General features: G+C 41.6%; 1 protein-coding gene and 1 long non-coding RNA gene across 6 annotated transcripts in view; one reads left to right on the top strand and one right to left on the bottom strand.

Annotated features, from left to right (window-relative positions):
• Window positions 1–640: 640 nt before the first annotated feature.
• On the top strand, window positions 641–13,517 carry LOC310753177. 2 transcript variants are annotated; one of them, XR_014543259.1, is made up of 2 exons: window positions 641–2,015; window positions 12,014–13,517. It is a non-coding gene; the product is annotated as an uncharacterized lncRNA (long non-coding RNA). The 2 variants fall into 2 exon arrangements; XR_014543260.1 differs by lacking the exon at window positions 641–2,015 and adding an exon at window positions 8,177–8,322.
• IFT74 (intraflagellar transport 74) overlaps window positions 2,676–18,090 on the bottom strand; it is a 41,309-nt gene continuing 25,894 nt past the window's right edge. For all 4 annotated transcript variants that reach the window (XM_083593352.1, XM_083593349.1, XM_083593350.1 and 1 more), the window contains exons 15-20: window positions 16,387–16,484; window positions 14,255–14,381; window positions 8,007–8,170; window positions 6,024–6,149; window positions 4,038–4,098; window positions 2,676–3,130 (exon numbers count right to left, since the gene is read on the bottom strand). In XM_083593352.1, coding sequence (XP_083449478.1) covers window positions 3,015–3,130; window positions 4,038–4,098; window positions 6,024–6,149; window positions 8,007–8,170; window positions 14,255–14,381; window positions 16,387–16,484 — 692 coding nt within the window. In that variant the 3' untranslated portion in view covers window positions 2,676–3,014. The remainder of the gene's footprint in view (window positions 3,131–4,037; window positions 4,099–6,023; window positions 6,150–8,006; window positions 8,171–14,254; window positions 14,382–16,386; window positions 16,485–18,090) is intronic.

Raw genomic sequence — 18,090 nt, 5'->3', positions numbered from 1 at the left:
AGTCAGGCAAGGGTGCCTATTGGCCCCTCTACTATTTAATTTCTACCTAAATAACTTAGTATCTGCACTCAATGACTCAAAACTCCATCTGCCGAAGCTTGCAAATCGGCATATTTCGGTCCTGCTATATGCCGATGATGCAGTAATTCTATCTAGAACCCCCATTGGACTCAAAAGAGCACTAAGAAAGCTCGCAGCATACTGTGAATCTGAATGTCTCAAAATCAACTATCAAAAGACCAAGATACTTGCTTTTGGGAAAAAACCAAAGCTTAGAAGCTGGGAACTCCAAGGCCATAAATTACAACAAGTCACAAACTACAAGTATCTAGGAATGGTGGAACTCAGGAACCAACAAACTATACATAAACTCCATCGGGAGTTCAGCGGAAAAAAATGCAAATTGTATTCTTAAATTCTTCAGAGCACAAAGGGGCTTCTTCGTTCCCACAGCTCTAAAATTATACAAGGCCAAAACTTTGGCACAACTCCTGTATGGTTCCTTTTTGGGTCCGCCTTCCTCTGCTTTCTCCCCCCTTGAGAGAGTCCAATCTAGAGTTCTTAGAGCTCTCCTCCAAGTCCCCAGATGTGTCTCAAACGCATGGATGAGATTGGAAACGGGGATGATGAGAGTGGAGGCTAGCATTTGCTTACCATCAATCTACAAATGGCTGACATTGAATCTGCTCCCCTGAGGGATAACCCCACTGATCCTCTGCGACCAATTCCAGTCAGGCTGGCAGACTGCAGTTCTGAACACCCTCCAGAAACTGGGTTTTGCCCCTCAAGCCCTTCTACATCTGGGCTTGGGCCAGGCAAAAGCCACGGTCAGGCAAACAATATTAGATACCGAGAGACAACAGGACTGCGCAAAGTGCCCCGATTATAGAATTGGAGAAATCGAGAGATACATATCCGCAGCGGCAGCATATCTCTTCTTTCTCGTATCTATAAATGCAAGAAGGGCCTTTACACTCGCCAGAAGCGTGGCTCTTCCCTCGCCGGTCCTGGATGGAGCCTTTAGAAAAGTCCCCTGTGCCCAGAGACTTTGCACCTGTCCATTGGGAGAGAGAGGAAGCCCAGAACACTTGTTCTTTAAATGTCCCTTTTATGAAGAGGCACGTAGTAAGTTCACTGATCCCCTACTGGTGAGGCTTGCTGACCTCCCGCAAAAGCAAAAATTTGACCTTTTGCTGTTAGGCAAAGATCAGAAGAAGACCTGGATGGTCGCCAGATTCTGTGTACAAATCTGTAGTCGCAGACCATCGCCCAACTCAAAATAGTCCGGCATGAAAATCCCCAAACTTGGTTCCATGGGTGACTCTGAGTCAACTCCCTGGGATAGTTTGTTGTTGCACATTGTTTCTAAATTTATTGTTGCACATTGTTTTAATTGTCTGTTTTAACCATATCTGCCCATCAGTTTCTAATGCTGTGAGTGTCCTCTATTTCAGAGGCTTCGACTCTGCAGCCTCTTATAGTTGTTTTAACTGTGAGTCTTTTAGTTCTTACGCCCTTACAGTTGTTTTAGCTGCATGTTTTTATTTGTTTTTAGTTTTTACCTGTTTTAATTATCAGTTTTTATCCATCCATTATCCGTGTTTAATCTTGTATTTTATTCAGAGGTTTTATCCTACGCTTGTTTCTTTGTCCTTATTTGCTCCAACATTTATCAGTTAAAAAAATCCTAACTGCTATTTTATTTATTTGTTTGTTTGTTTTTTATCCTGGTCTGTGACCGTAATAAAGTTCATTCATTCACATGTCAGAGAGGGCATTATAGGTTGTACAGTCGTACCTTGGAAGTCAAATGGAATTCCCCCCTGGAAAATGCAGATAGTGGGTTTCTTTCATATATCAACAGGAATGGATTTCCACATAACAGGGGCAGCCACGCTAAAAACCCTGCTCTAAATTAACGTGGATCAGACATCTGATATCTTTGATACTCAAAGGATAAATTCTCCTGGAGAATGAAGTATTTTTTGACTGGAGAACTGCATTGAAAGATTCAGGTAAGGGAGAAAGATAGCTGTGTTTCAGTTAATGTATTAGTTTGGGAACTGAAAATTAGGTAGGTTCGCATTAAAAGGTAAAATAAACACATTTCACCTTTACGCATTGTGATGGGATGTTGAGCTGCTTGTGCGTAAAGTTCCTAGTCCCTCAGTGTTTGGATAAGTCCACAAACCACTGTCTGTAACGGAGCTCCATAAGCATGGCTCCGTCAGTCGCTGGCAGAATCCGACAGTGGGCGTTTATGGAATTTCTTCCAGCATAAAAGCTCCTTAACGGAAACACGTCTTCTGGACTCTCTGCGTGACAGTTTCCGGCGAGGAGTGGGTGTCCCTATAGGAGGTCCTGAAACCTCCCCGCTGTTCTCGCTGGAATTGTCTCTGAGCCATTCTTCTGACTCGCTTTCCCTTGGAGCTCTTTCTCTCCCCCTGCTGGTTCCCTCCTCCGCTGATAAGTCTCTCTCAACCTCTGGGAGCCCTTGCACCACCGGTTCTTCCGATGACAGTTCCCTGACACGCATGCATAAATTTAGAAACAATTTTATGTTCACAGTATAGCCAAAAACCCATTTTCTTGAATTCTGAGGCATGAGAACTTGTATCCTATGGCATGTGATCCCTATGAAATATATTCTCTTGAAAATGCTGGATAATTCCCCCTTGAATTTATAAAATCATTTATTGTTACATATCTGATTTTATACCTACAATTCACCCCTCTCCTCTTATTAAAAATTCTTAAAATAAGATGGATAGAATTATTTTCTTAACTTAGTAAGGCCAAAATGATGTAAATTACATTGTTTCCAATAAACCATTGGCTGAGAATAGAGGACTAAATCCAGCAAAGTTAATTTTGAAGAAACAAATTCCTGGTTGTTGTTAACTAGCCAGAATGAAAAATGCACATAGATATTGCTGTTGTGTACTGGGGAAGTGTGTAGCACTATAAGTAATAATTCTCATTGGTCCACGGACATGTGAAGGAAGTGCCTAAGCTCAGGTCCTGTTGCTCTGTAAAGCTTCGATGAGAGTTTTGTTATATTCTGCAATCTGCTTTGTCACATTCTTCATTATAGGCCGGTAATCACTTTCCTGACTTTTCGTTGCTATAACTGATGATAAAATGATAAGGAAAATTCTCCAACGTGCACCAGAGGGTAGAATTCAATGTCACGCTAAAATAAACATTTGGTCTGCACAAGCATATCTGCTTGCCAGACAGAATGACCCCCCCTGCTATTCTGGGGGTCCTTGTAACCCCCAAAGCAAAATTGGGGAGGGGGCAGAAAGGGGGAAACCCCATTGTGCAAGTGGAAGCCCTTGTGCATGATTTCAGTTTGTTAGGTGGATTGTGTCGTAAGTTATAGGTATTAAAATCTCCATGTACAATAGTTCCTACCTGGAAAAACAGCTATTTTACTATACATTTGCACCATTCACATTGAGATTTTGCAGGATGATACAGATGATCGTGAGTGAGAAAAGCAGTTTGGTCATCTGTGTGGGCTCTGAGTATACAGAAGGAAGGCAATTCTACCCCCCCCCCCATGATATCTCAGCAAACCAAACTGCTTTAAGGTTGTCAAATGCCTCAGATAAACTATAACGGAAGAGATACTGGGTGAGAGCTAGCATTAGTCATACTCAGAGTAAACCCATTTAAATCAGTTGACTTAAACAACTTAATGGATCTACTCAGATTATGACTAAGGTTGGATATCATCCATAATTTCCTGGCAAAAGTCTCTTCATAACCATTGTCTCTTGTTGAACAAATAAAACAGTCCCTTTCTTTGCATATAATTATCTATATATGTAAACGTTAAGACATATGATGGTCATCTGTAGCATGAGGAATAAGTCATTGTACCTCAGGCTTTCAGAGTAAAATGCTGAGAATGGGCATAATTCAGAAAATGTTAAGCAAGCCCAACTGATTTAAGAGACTTAAGCACCTGCTTATGTTCTTATTTACCATGATTATTTTCAGCATCTTCTCTCTTTTTTAAAAAAGGATACATTCTTTCATGACAAAGTTATTTTGTTCATGGTGTTGCCATTTCCTTTCCAAATTCGTAAGCTGCAATTACAAAATGAAAAAAAATGATAGCAAAAAATAGGCACTTGCGTAACAACTAACCCCCCTTAATTTAATTTAATGATTATTAAATGTATATTCTGCCCTTCTACCCAAAGGATTCTACCAAATAAATAAGATCAAGAACAATTCAGATAACATGCACAAACCTATATATAGCTATTTAGAAATCCCACTACGTTCACTAGGGCTTACTCTCTAGTAAGTATGTCTATGTCAGTAGCCTTACTAAATCAGTTAAGTCTCACCGATTTTCATATGCTTAAGCAGAGCTGTAGAGAAATTACAAGAACTGATAAGGATTCCAGCAAAGGACATGCAGTTTGTAATTACACTGCATCAAAAAGATGGTTTGCAATCCATGCAAGCCATGAGAATATTGTCTTTAATTACAGTGTGGAGACTATGATTTATGCATGACACTGAACTCTCATTATCTGCGTTTCTTTTTGGTTAACAACTGTTTTCAGACTATGTAAAGCTTATCATGCAACGTATCTTGAAACTATATTGGGCCCTGAACTGCACAGAAGAAACTTCCTCATTTCCATAGCTAAATTTCCTGTCTGATGCCAAAAGCTATGATAAGAGCAGGACTGCGTTGAGAAGATTGTAAGACTGCAGGCTAAATGTTGGGACTCCGACACCACTTTAAGCATCAACAGGAAGGCAATATGGCTATTATATTGATGGCTGCTTCCTAACAATGCAATTTGTAGAGCATTGATTTGCTTGGCTGGTGCTACTGTTCAAAGTTTGTGCCATCAAGACATGCAAGCTATTTGCAATGAATATTTCAGAATAGCTGTGTGGAAGCTAACATTTAGTATGTGAGTGTAGTGCTATTTGGTACACCTTCCAAACCAGCAATTGCCCATCACAATTTCTGCTCAGAAAAAGAGCTCAATGCACTTTATTGAGCCTCTGATGGCTAGTAGATTTTGGGATACAACCGGTGACAAAGAAAAGCTTCAATACATTTTACAGGGTGACTTGTGTGCCACACTCAGCATAAATACAGCTGAGCCTTTCAAATTAACAAATTGTATCGTGAAATCCCATTTGGTTTCCACCGTTCCCTCTACTTTCCCGTCGACAGTCTCTGAGTGTGGTTGTTTATGTAGCCAAAGTAGTTAACACTCATGTAAAAAAGGGAGTTATCAGCAGGATCAGAGGAAACCTGAGGTTTGCAAAAGTAACTCTGGGAGGAAAAGCTGGTTGGAGGTGTTGGTGTTAGGGAAGAATGGGATGAAGTGGATGGAATCCTAAACAGGGAACATTTCACAGTGCAAAAAAGGTGTTGCAGGTCCTACTTATTATATATATATTGCATCACTGACTCTCAACTGTTCAACCATGAATGTGCAAAAAGAAAACACAACTATTTGGGAGCTGAATATTCTTAATTCTGCCAAATTCTGCCCTCAGTTTCCCTCCCCCAGCAAACCTGTCATTTTTCACAACAATAAAATCTCAGGGACATTAACAGAATGGCAGGAGTGAAAGAGCACAAACATCAGGGAATTATAGAAATATTAGACTTGCCTGAGATTTGGCATGGTTGGTACATATTCACATTCACACTTTTTTCTTCAGTATGAACTAGTTTCTCCAAAATCATCTCAATTACTCTAATATCATTTTATGTATCTACTGTAATATTAATATTATTGCTCTTTATAACTGGAAGAGTTCTATGTTTCTTTTTTCAAATTTAGTCCTGCCGCAAGCAGCAATTCTTGGAAAGAGATATTACGTCTTTCCACATTTTAAAGATTTTGAAGTTATTTAAAGAGGCTGTAAAAAAGCAATTTATGTATGCATAGACATATTATACAAAAGTTTCAAAACTCCAAAAAGGTGGAGAAAAGGCAACACCAAAAGGCAATAGGCATTTTCAACTGTACCTGTGAATGTGTCTCGTTCTCCTGCAGCTGCAACTTCAAGCTTTCATATTCTCTATTCAGATGCTCCATAGTTTTCTTGAAAGCATTCCTGCGCTTCGTTAGTGTTTCTTTCTCTTCTTGCAGTTTCTTAAGAGTAAGGAAATAATAAAAAATGGAAGATTAAAAAGCACTCATCTTAAAAGTGCTCTAGCTTATTTCTAAAATTCAGAGAGGGGGGAAGCATTTATGCTTGAATCTAAGCATCTGGCACTCATTCCCATGAAAGCATATAATCGTGTATATGACAGACGGCATGGAAAAAGTATGTGGTCGGTTCACATGTGAAAGATGCATGGACTGATTTGTTTGACTGTGTTATGTTGATTGTAGTGACTGGTTTGCAAGTTGGCTAATCTTTCTGAAATGGAAAAATAGAAGACAAGGGCTTTCTATTTCTTTAGGAATGAAAACCCACGGCTTGTACATCACTGATAACAAACCATTTGGCCACCCAAAGTTCTTAGTTTACAACTCTTACCATTCCTGACTATTTGCCAAGCTGGCTGAGGCTAATGGAAGTTGGTACCTAACATCGACCAGAGAGCCACAGTTTCTCCATCCCTCTTTAATACGCTTTCTTTTTTTGAACTGTGAAACACTTCCTCTTTCTGTGCATAATATTGTACTCTGGCTACTTCCTTGAAAGCTTTTGTTCAAGACAATAGAAGGCATGCAGATAATAAAGCACTTTCTGCAGATAACGAACAACTAAAATAAATGCTAAGCTCAAGAACATATGTAGAGCCCTGCTGTATCAGCCCAAAGGCCTATCTAGTCCAGCATTCTTCTTCTCACAGTAGCCAACCTCAAGCCAACAGGAAGCTCACAAGCAAGACATTTGCACTATAGTACTCTTCTCGTTTTCCCCAGCAACTGATACTCAGAGACAAAGATGCCTGCAAATGTGACATTAAGGCTGACAAACGATTCCCCGCCATATGGGAATCGCTTGCAGATGATCGCAGTGCCTGGAGACTAGCAGGTTGTGTAGCCACAGAAAGATCAGGAGGAATGACTGCTGGGAGGAATGCAGAGAGAATAAATGCCCTGACGCACCTGTAGCAGCAAAACTGGATGCCCTCATCTGCCCCAAAACACGTTTCTCCCATATTGGTCTCTACTATAACAGCAGTACAACGCTCCAAACGGTTTGACCTGACCCCTGAAGGTGCTCTCTTCACTGTCTCCCGAGGCAGAAGGATGCCAAATTAACTCAACTCAAGTGCCTCTGAATCTCTGTAGTTGCACAGGAAATGTTACGTGTTGCTTATCTCAAGGTCTGTCCCATGGAAGAGGGGGCAAGCTTGTTTTCTCCTGCTCTGGAAGGCAGGACTCGAACCTGTGGCCTCAAGTTACAAGGAAGGAGATTCCGACTAAACACCAGGAAGAACTTTCTGATAGCAAGAGCTGCTTGGCAGTGGAATGGTCTCCTTTGGGAGGCTGTGGACTCTCCTTCCTTTTAAGCAGAGGGTGGGTGGCCATCTGTCCTGGATGCTTTAGTTGAGATTCCTGCATTGCAGGGGGTTGGACTGGATGACCCTAAGGGTCCCTTCCAACTCGTAGATTCTATGATGTATTTTAATTTAGGTTCAGTTTTAGATCTAAAACAGTGGTGCCATTTAATTTCTCTAAAAAAAGCAAAAAGCAAAGCAAAGCATTTTTTTTACTCAGTTTTGAAATGAGAAGCCACACAGGAGCTACTGGTCCACACGACACTCTTCCATGCAGATGTGGCAGGTATGCAGCTACCATAACTACCTGACTGGAGGATGGATCATGTGAGTAGCTACAAGCTGTTAACACCTTTGGGAAGCAGCTCCACCATGCCTCAGTGTACGAGTATGTAAAGGACACCAAGACAGAACGTTTAACAAGATGCAGCTGGAATATTTCAATAACTCGGTCTCAAGCAAATGTCATTAATGTGTTTTGATGGTGAACTACCTTTTTCTTTTCTTCTCCTGCTGTTTTCAGAGCTGGCAGATTGTTGTAAAGTTCCAGGTCTTTGGTCATTTGCTCTATTTTTTCTTTGAGAGACGTCAGTTCATCAACCATCTTGCCTTCCAGCAGGCCCATTTTCTGGAGGTCCATCCGCAGACGTTGGCTGTCTGAAACAGAAAGAGCCAAGAAGCATTACTGACATACAATGGAGATTATTTTCTAGCACAGAGAGAAGTGAATCGTACATTTACTTATTCAAGGAGACAACTGACTCCTGCCTGCCTTGTTCACCTTGGCCTTAGTCCAGGAAAGCTCTTAAGTACGTCCTTAAGTTTTACATACAAATATCCATTATGTGATGAAGTAGTGGTATCGCTAAGACTAGTGTTGACATATTTGCAACAAAAACTGGCAAAGAGGAATTAGCATTGTTGTTCTTAGCTTACATTTGTCCATAAAACTATGCAAAAAGATCCTGCTGCCCTTTTTAGTTTTAAACTATGAAAAGTGTTGTAAAGTCTCTAGGTGACCTGCTCCTAAGGATCGTTTTGACAGGTATAATATACAGAACCCTCAATGGTTCTGTTGATAATTTGGGGTGGGGAGCAAGCACATCAATAGTATCTTAAGTTGAAGCATGTGCTAAAATAAACATGGTCAATCTCAACATGCATATTTTTGTTTTATCGTCTAGTAACAGACTGAGGTTATGCTGACCCTCTCTGCCTTTGAGTCTATTTAATATCTGCAATTTGGATGTCATATTTATTACCCTTACGTCCAGCTCTTAGATGGGAGCTCCCAGTGGTTTTCCCACTCATGTTATAGACCACACTTGCCCAGCCCTGAAAACTCTTGACTGATCAAATGCTTCCAGAACATTAACTGGGTCCTTATGTGTGGCTTCCACGCTGAAGGCTGCGTTTGCAAAGGGGCCTAGAGGCATAGTCTGGTATGTCTAGGCCTGAAAAATTGTGTACATGTCATAAGGTTTTATGCATAGGCCTCTATGCACTTATGGTGCCTAATGTGCAGATATCAGGTGAGCATGCTGGAAAACAGAGGTGCGTGGCAGCATGATTCTAACCTCTCCACCATGTGCTGGACTAAAAAACTGCATAGAGAAGTAGTGACAAGCAGTTCTTCTCCTTAAGTAATTTTTGTATAATCCAGATTTAAGCAAAAATTAAAAAAAAAATGGCCCAAGGAATTTCTTTAGGGGCATTTGGTGCCTTATATTAGGCGTTGTGATTTTTGTTACCAGCCCTAAGCACTTAGGAAAAGCTGAACAAACAAAAATCACGGTCCCCTTTTATTTGAACTGCTTGTTGCCAGCAATAGTGGCTATCGTGCTAAGTTGCTATTACAACTGCACTTAGTTTCTCCCTGGGGTGCCATCTCTTGCTCTTCAGGAAGTTGACTTCTTATGTATAGCTCAGATATATTCGTGATAAACGAAAATCTGAGAGTGGCAGGGAATGATGAAAATGTATTACAGGCTTTTTTATTTTTAAAAAATGTTGCTTTAAAAATAGGCCCAGAAGTGGGTACAGTGGTACCTCGGGTTACAGACGCTTCAGGTTACAGACTCCGCTAACCCAGAAATAGTACCTCGGGTTAAGAACTTTGCTTCAGGATGAGAACAGAAATTGCACAGCGGAGGTGCGACAGCAGCGGGAGGCCCCATTAGCTAAAGTGGTACCTCAGGTTACGAACAGTTTCAGGTTAAGAACAGACCTCCAGAATGAATGTTGTTCTTAACCCGAGGTACCACTGTAATAAGATTTTAGAAACTACGGGTACATGATTGGTATAGGGTTGTTTATTATTTTCACTGGCTGTTTTTTTTTAATTCTATTGTTTTCCCTACAAGGTATTTGAGTTGTTTGATACTTGCTACCTCTTCAAAGGAGTGCTCTAGTGAATACAGTTTACCCCCAAATAGATTTGCTAGTATCTGATTCCCTAACTGCTTTGAACAGATTTATTGGAGTGTGATGAAGGCAGATGCAATATGCAAGAAACAAAGTGCAGTTTTAGGGTGGGAAACGTGTGAATTTTTCTTATGAGCGAAGAAGCTCAAGAAATCATATTGATCCAGGAACTGTTAAGGGCAAATGGCTGTATACCCAGTGCTGTTATTTGCAGCTGTGCACTGACACATAGGAATCCGGACAGAGAACACATGCACAACCTCATCACTGGATGGTCACTGCCGGCTGTGCCACTGGGGCTGAGGGAGTGTTGTGGCATTGTCTTGCATGAACAGTGATGCAAAGACACGTGCTGCATTCTTTCCTTGTCTTGAGTGCACTGGCTCCCTCCATGGTTGTATGCATGTTGATACTGTCATTGGGACTGGTAGGCTCTGCTAGAGATTCCCAGGACCGTTGACCATTTCCCTATTTGTGCACCTTTCCCGCTTCTCTTCCTGTGTTGAGCTTAGATTGGATACAGTGGTCATTCCACTGGTCTATTAGTAGCTCCCCCCCACCCCATCCTGACATAAAATGAGTACAGTCGTACCTTGGTTCCCAAACGGAATCCATTCCGGAAGTCTGATCAACTTCCGAAATGTTCGAAAACTGAGGCGTGGCTTCTGATTGGCTGCAGGAGCTTCCTGTACTCGAGCGGAAGCCACGTCGGATGTTCGGCTTCCAAAAAACATTCGAAAACCAGAACATTTACTTCCGGGTTTTCGGCATTTGTAAGCCAAAACGTACGAGTACCAAGGCATTCAAGAACCATGGTATGACTGTATAATATTGCTCTGGTATTGTAGCAAATAAGTTACAACAAGAGTTAAGAAACTTGTATTTTCTTTGGGTGGTCTTCGACTAATTTTTAAAGGTTTTCTGCTAAGTGAACTTTTTCTTTTCATCAGAGTAATAATAATAATAATAATTTATTATTTGTACCTTGCCCATCTGACTGGGTTGCCCCAGCCACTCTGGGCGGCTCTACATTTTCAAGCTGTAAGAACTCTGCTGGATCAGACCAAAGGCCCATACTGTTCTCAAGCTGGCCAACCAAATGCCTATCGGAAGCCACCAAGAGTCCTGCAACATCACTCTCCCACTTGTGATTCCCAGAAACTCTTATTCAGGGGCATTACTGCCTCTGATAGGGGATGACAAACCTAGCAATCAGTGCTACTAGACATTGACAGCCTTGAGCTCTGTGAATCTGTTTAATCCTTCTTTAAAGCCTTCCAAGTTGGTGGCCGCAACTACAACTTGTCGGAGCAAATTAACTATGCACAGTGTGAAGAGCCACCTCCTTGCTTGTTTCGAATTTTCCAACATTCAGCTTCAATGGATGGCCGCAAATTCTGTGAGAGAGGGAAGACAGCTTCTCTCTTCCCACGCCATCGATAATCTTATACACCTCTATCATCTCCCCTCTTACTTTTCCTTTTCCCAAATGACTGAGGGAGAGGCAGTATATATGTACTGAAGAATATCTTTATGGGGATTGTCACGGGCCAGGAGTCAGCTTTGCCTGCTGAACAGCAGCCTGAAGGGGGAGAAGGTGAAAAGACTCCACACACACCTGTTCAGTCTTCAAGATCACAGAGCAGAAGGCACGGATGAGAACCAGCTCGCTCAAGGCTTCTTAAACCGAGCTCTCAACAGCAGTACACCTGAAGGAGCGTATCCACCCCCATCGTTCTGCCCAGACGCTGAGGTCCAGCTCTGAGGGCCTTCTAGCAGTTCCCTCACTGCGAGAAGTGAGGTTATAGGGAACCAGGCAGAGGGACTTCTCGGTAGTGGTGCCCTCCCTGCGGAACGCCCTCCCATCAGATGTCAAAGAAATAAACAACTATCTGACATTTAGAAGACATCTGAAGGCAGCCCTGTTTAGGGAAGTTTTTAATGAATGAAGTTTTAATGTATTTTTAAACTTTTGTTGGAAGCCGCCCAGAATAGCTGGGGAAACCCAGCCAGATGGGTGGGGTATGTATGTATGTATGTATGTATGTATAAAGAAATTGTTGTTGTTGTTGTCAGATGCTGGAAATAATGCCTGTGGTTCCCGGCCCTCTACCTTACTGCTGCCAGTGATCTTGTCCCTTGACTCTGTGATCATCTGGATTTCCTAACATCTGGACTGTCTGACTTTGTATGTGGATTCTGACCTCAGGTAAGTGCTCCTCAGAGACTCGTAGACTCTGCTTGCTCAGCAAAGGGACTCAGATGGGGCTACAACAGGGATGGCCCATAGTTCAGTGGCAGAGCCTATGCTTTACACAAACAAGGTCTCTGGATCAACTCTGGTGTTTCCACTTCTAAGGGTCTTAGGCAAGAGGGTCTAACATACCTTCTGCCTGAGACCTTGGACAGTATTGGATGGGCAGACTGAGAGTATATGACAGTTTCATATGTCTTTGTGCATACTTATATGCCTCAAATGGCACTGGCATGCATTTAAAACATGACCTGCTTTCTACAGAAGGAGGCGCTGTAGAAGGGATGGGTTGTGGCTCAGTGGCAAAACATATACATTGAATGCAGGTGTTGGGTTCAGTCCCTAGCATTCCAGGTAGGGCTCAAAAAAATTCCTTCCTGAACCCCTAATGAGATACTGCTGCTTTGAGCAGACAGTACTGAGCTAGATGGAACAATGACCTTACTAGCTGTAGTTTGGCTTCTCCTGTAAAATAATCTGGAGAAAGTAAAGGATTTTCTTCAATCCAACTGCCATCCTACAGTGAAAAAAAAAAGGAAAGGGGAAAAGGAAAGAAAAAAAATAACAACCCTTCTCTCTGGGAAGAGACAGGAAGAGGATGCAGTCCAGTTCCTTCTGATATGCCACTAAGTCAGACTTCAGCAAGCAAATGTGTACACAGTAGCAAATTCTGAGACAAAACTGCTTTGTGCTTTGACCCAGGGAAATGTTACTGGGAAATGCTGCCATCAGCAAATGTGTTTACTCACAGGAGTTTCCTTTGGGGAGGGAAGGAGAAGGCTCTGTGCAATGATCTTTATACAAAGAGTGAGGTTGTGGCCCCATGGTGCATTTCTACAGCACTGCATGGGTCCACAAGGCTCTTTTGCACGGAGCACAGAATCAAATCGGAATTCAGGATCCCAACTTCCTTTATGTTAAAGAAGAATAAAGCAAATTGCCAGGCCTCGTGGGCAGAGAAACATATAAACAATAGTTTAGCAAGAATTATCTTTCAACTTTTTTTGTTGTCGTCAAAACTGTCCATTTGTGATTTAGAGCTTTGGGGAATAATTTCTATGCATGGAGGCACCAAATATTGTTTTCTATGCACATAAGCAGGGGACTGGAATGCATCTAAAGGGATATATTCGACATAGTGCTAAGTAGATAGTTCTATCAGCATGAACAAATCAGTTTGGATAGGATCTGGACTCTTGGGTGTGTCAAATGAAGTTTGCCTCCTGTAGTAGCTGTATGTGTTTATATCTGGGTATTTTAATATAAATCGTACACTAATATGAGCACATGTATATGACACAGATCATGTATCTCATAAAATTCTTTTTTTAAAAAAAGACAAAAATGACTAAATTTGCTGATCATCACTCAAAGTATTACAAGATTTTTACTGGCTTTAAACTGAATTTGGAAACCAAGTACCATTGCTGGTTTTAGCCTAGGGCCATGTTTTCTATAAAAGTGTCTTCTCCAAAGTAGAATTGGAAGAATTGTAGCTGTGATAGAACACACATCCTGCATGCTAAATGTCCCAAAGTTCAATCCCAAGCATCCCTAGGCTGGGAAAGATTCGTGTCTTAAACTCTGGAGAGCCCATGCTGGTCAGCATCATACTGAAGTAGCTGGACCAAAGGTCAGATGCAAACCAGTTTTCAAAAATCCTAACCTTACTGTCAATTAATATAATCTCTACCAGCCATGCTCTGGGCAGTACTGCTTTCTGAAGTCAGGCAGCTAGCTCTTTGATAAAGGGTATTTTCTGTAGGGACATGCAAAAAATCCTCTCCCCAGAGCTTGCCTGGGACCAACTCCATTATCCTTTAGGTGCAAGACAACATCTGTCCTGTTCATTTGGACTTTTATTGGTATTCAAGATATTTCAATGACTTTTATCTGCTGGTTTTATATTATATCTTTATCTGCTGATATGATGTTTTGGTTTCTGCAGTGAATTTTACTTTATTGGTTTTTATTATTGTAAGCTGCATTAAGGCCATTTTTTTGCACTAGAAGGTGGGAGAGAAATTTGTAAATAAATACAACGTACACTTCGCTTGCCATACCTGTTCCCAGGTTTTTCGCAGTACTCTGTGATTTCTGCATTTCACTTGACTTGAAAGTGAGATCTTCCTGCATGATTTTCAGCTCTTGGTTTGTTACAGAAGATATCTGCTTCATGCGATTTACATTCTGCGTGATTAAAGAAGAGTAGTGGAAGATGAGACACCCCAAATGCACTGCTACAACTGGTGGCTTAACAATGAGAATGGTTGCTGTTTTTCCATACTACTGAAGTCAGCTACAGCAAATCCTCTTAGGAAAAACATTTTAGCTGTTTGGAGTTCATATATAAAAAGGAGAATGTTGTAGTTTTACAGAACATTGTATTGTCTCACCTATGATTGGGGAAACAGGGCCAAGGGTGAACAAAAGGTGAGAGGCTGGTGCAATTTGGGGAAGTTCAAGTAAGGATAGTCTTTGCTCCCAGTAAATGTTTTCCCTTCACATGCTATGGAATAGCTTGCTTTCCAAAGCCAATATATCCTAAGGGCAACTCAACTCCAAATTGTGAATGTGACAATCAGATCCTGGTTTTATAAGAAGGAGTCAACAGTGTAAATTAAGTTGTTTTTACTGTAGCATGCAGTATTTAAAAAGTGAAAATGCTTGCTCCTCCAGGAAGCAGCCTTGAGTGACAAAAGCTGAACCCATGAAAGTTGCACATAAAAGCCATTACAATGACATTTTCTTGAAAGAAAAAAAAAGGCAACAGAACAATGAACATATCCACATGAGAACCAAGCTTAGTTAATGTAGCCAAAGGTGTAATAATGTTAAAATAATAGTTTTATCGACTTAAATTGTCTGACTTTGGGGGGGGATTTGATACACTAGGCAAAATAAGAACATATGAGGTTATATTAACAGGGAATGATTCTAGGTGCATTTTGTACTGTACTTTAAGCTAGAAAGAGCATAAGTAACTACGTTTGCCTAGTTTTAGTGCCATATGTGATAGAAGTAAACTATGAAATGTTTTGCTTCTTCTCGTGGCCATAAAAGGTTTATTAGTGCAATTAAAGACTGAGGTGTCGGCAGAAGAAACAAGGGTGGTTCTGTTTGTAAAGGAGGGTGGAGTTTGTAGGAAGAAAAAGATGCAATAATGGCTCTCCCTAAATTGGGATTAAAAACAAAAAACAAAACAGGAGCCAGCCTTGGGAACCAAACCCCTCTTCATTCTGAAGCAGATCCCCCCCCCCATGCTATACCAAGTTAAGTGACGTGCTGGTATCAATGTTAACCAAAGTTATGGTTAAGCAGGATTCTCTTAACTAGGATACGAAACAATGATTTCTAATGGGTTTCAGAGTCTGAAATAAGACAGAAGGGAAAGATTGAAATGAGGTTAGGGAGCATACATTTCCAAAGCTAACTATTCATTTGTTAACTGCAGTTAACAGGAAGTCTGTGTTATCTTTGCACTGGCCCCAAGAATAAGAGGGGTCAGGAAGGTAGTATGCTACAGTCTCTCTCTCTCTCTCTCTCTCTCTCTCTCTCTCTCTCTCTCTCTCTCTCCCCCCTCTCACATGTTAATGCCATACTTGTAAACTTTTTATATGTCAAACAACCCCTGTAAGCTTCAACTTGATATGCTTTCTGGAGAATAAAAGCAACTAATTAAATTATCACCAAACAATTAGATTTTTTGGAAAGTACTAATAATTGTGATTGGTATCTCTTTATCTTTATTCTAAAGTAAGGAATAAATGTGTATTCTTATGAAAAAAGGATTAAAAATGTTATCCTAGCCACATTTACGTAGCAGAAAAATCCTAGTGAATTCTACCCAAATAAAATGAAAAACACCACCAGACTCCACACACCAACCCAAAAAATTTTACTTGTTGATCCTCTTTTCCTTTGAAAATAGGATTACCTGTGAGGAAGATTATGCTTTTCCTTTGGTATCATTGCAAAGATGGTAAATAGTAAGTGATTTAATGCTCTTGGATTGACATGATGTACTTTTTGGGTAAGTGTTCCCAGTGAAATGCCTAAAATAAGTTGGTTATTTGTTATTTTGTTTGGTTCTAGCTTGCTTTCATTTGGATTTGTTTACATAAAAATCAATAAAAGTAAAATGAAAATCACAGCAGAGTCAACGGAACTTATGATTGGAGCCAAAGCCACTCACCCTGCTTGAATGCTCTAAAATTGCCACAATACTGGCCTCTATCTGTGTTTTCCGTTCTAGTTCCTGGTTCTTTGCCTCTTCAAAAGATTCAAGAAAGTCTAAAGATTGAAAAACAAGATAAGGGAGGCTGCTGCTTATAAAAGGAAAAGCAGAAAAGTCCTGAAATGTGACTTATAGCTATAAGGATTCTGAATTTAAAAGCAATTAAAATATATATATATAAACAAACATCTTAAAGCAATTTAAATGGAACTTTACCAAGAAATTTTATCTGTAAGGAATATCTAGAATGTGAGCTGGTTTTTGCAGCCTTTTATTCACCTTTTAATATCAATGTGGTGATCAACCAATGACAGGACAGTCAAAGCTCACATGAAGAGCCACATAAAAAGCTGCCCTCTGATTCTCTTCTATGCATCAGAAAATGTTTTACACTTGCAAAAAAGTACCCTTGTGGGACATCAGTGCTGCCAGCCTGGGCCTCCTCCAACCTTGTCACTGCCCTGGCTCCAGTGAGCTGGAACAGTGCTGATGCCAGGAGGACAATGCTGTGCCCTGGGGGGGGGGGGAACTGCAGTGGTCCCAAAGCCACAAGGTCAATGCTGCCAATCTGCCCGTCCCCCTCTTGTGCCACTGCTGAAGCGCTCCATTAGAGCCCTGCAGAACTCTGACTATGCCATTAACATGATGCATAGTTTACTTCTGGTGCATATACCGTATTTTTTACTCTATAAGACGCACTTTTCCCCTCCTAAAAAGTAAGGGGAAATGTGTGTGCGTCTTATGGCGCAAATGTAGGCGGGAGGCTCTGCTCAGCGCTCCCTTTAAGAGCCGCATGGAGCGTGTGTGCGGCTCTTGGGGGCATTTCCCGCATGCTCTTTAAAGGGAGCACGGCTCTTAGAGGAGCCTTCTGCCTTAGCCACGTGCAGCCACTTCCGGGTAGAGGGAGCCTTCATCCCCCTGCCCGGGAGAAGCTGTGCGCGGCTATCCCATATGCCAGGACAGCAAGAGGCCATCCCAGAAGCCAGATCCCTCTTGCTGTTCTGGCTTCTGGGATTCAAAATATTTTTTTTCTTGTTTTCCTCCTCCAAAAACTAGGTGCGTCTTATGGTCTGGTGTGTCTTATAGAGCGAAAAATGCGGTATGCCACCCTTGCAGGAGCAAAACTTTCCAATGTGGAGAAGGTGGCTGTGTGGGTGCAGTGGACATTTGTCCAAAGAGGGAAGCTCTGACTCAGGAGTTGGCAAGGTTTACCTCGCCTGGGCAGGTTCACTCCAGTGGAGATCCCTCTGTGGGTCAGATCGCGTGCATGCCTGCAATTTCTGGCGTTTGCGCAGACGCAATTTCCTGCGTTGCGGAAGCAAGTCCCCGCGCCAAGCCAGTTTAGCGCAGCGAGCGGGAACTCGGTTCGGGGGCAGCTCGTGGGCCGGTTAAACGACCCCCGTCGGCCACTTGTGGCCCATGGGCCTTAGGTTGCCGGCCCCTGCTCTGACTCATACATGGCAGCTCCAAATCTTACATCAGAGTTCCTGTATGCTGAAGGCAGCTTTTAAGTCAACTGAGCACTGTAAAGGTGTGCAAAGCGCCTTCCTTATCTAGTTCTCCTCTGAGGATAGTCTCCTGACAAAAGCAAAATCTACAGATGCATCCTTATACAAAAGCAGCTTAAGAAGGCCATATGAAACTTAAAAAACTGCTGTTATT

Source organism: Podarcis filfolensis (assembly GCF_964270895.1).
Source record: "Podarcis filfolensis genome assembly, chromosome: 17".
Lineage (NCBI taxonomy): Eukaryota > Metazoa > Chordata > Lepidosauria > Squamata > Lacertidae > Podarcis > Podarcis filfolensis.
Note: the sequence above shows the minus strand (reverse complement) of the source record. Positions and strands in the feature narration are given on the sequence as shown.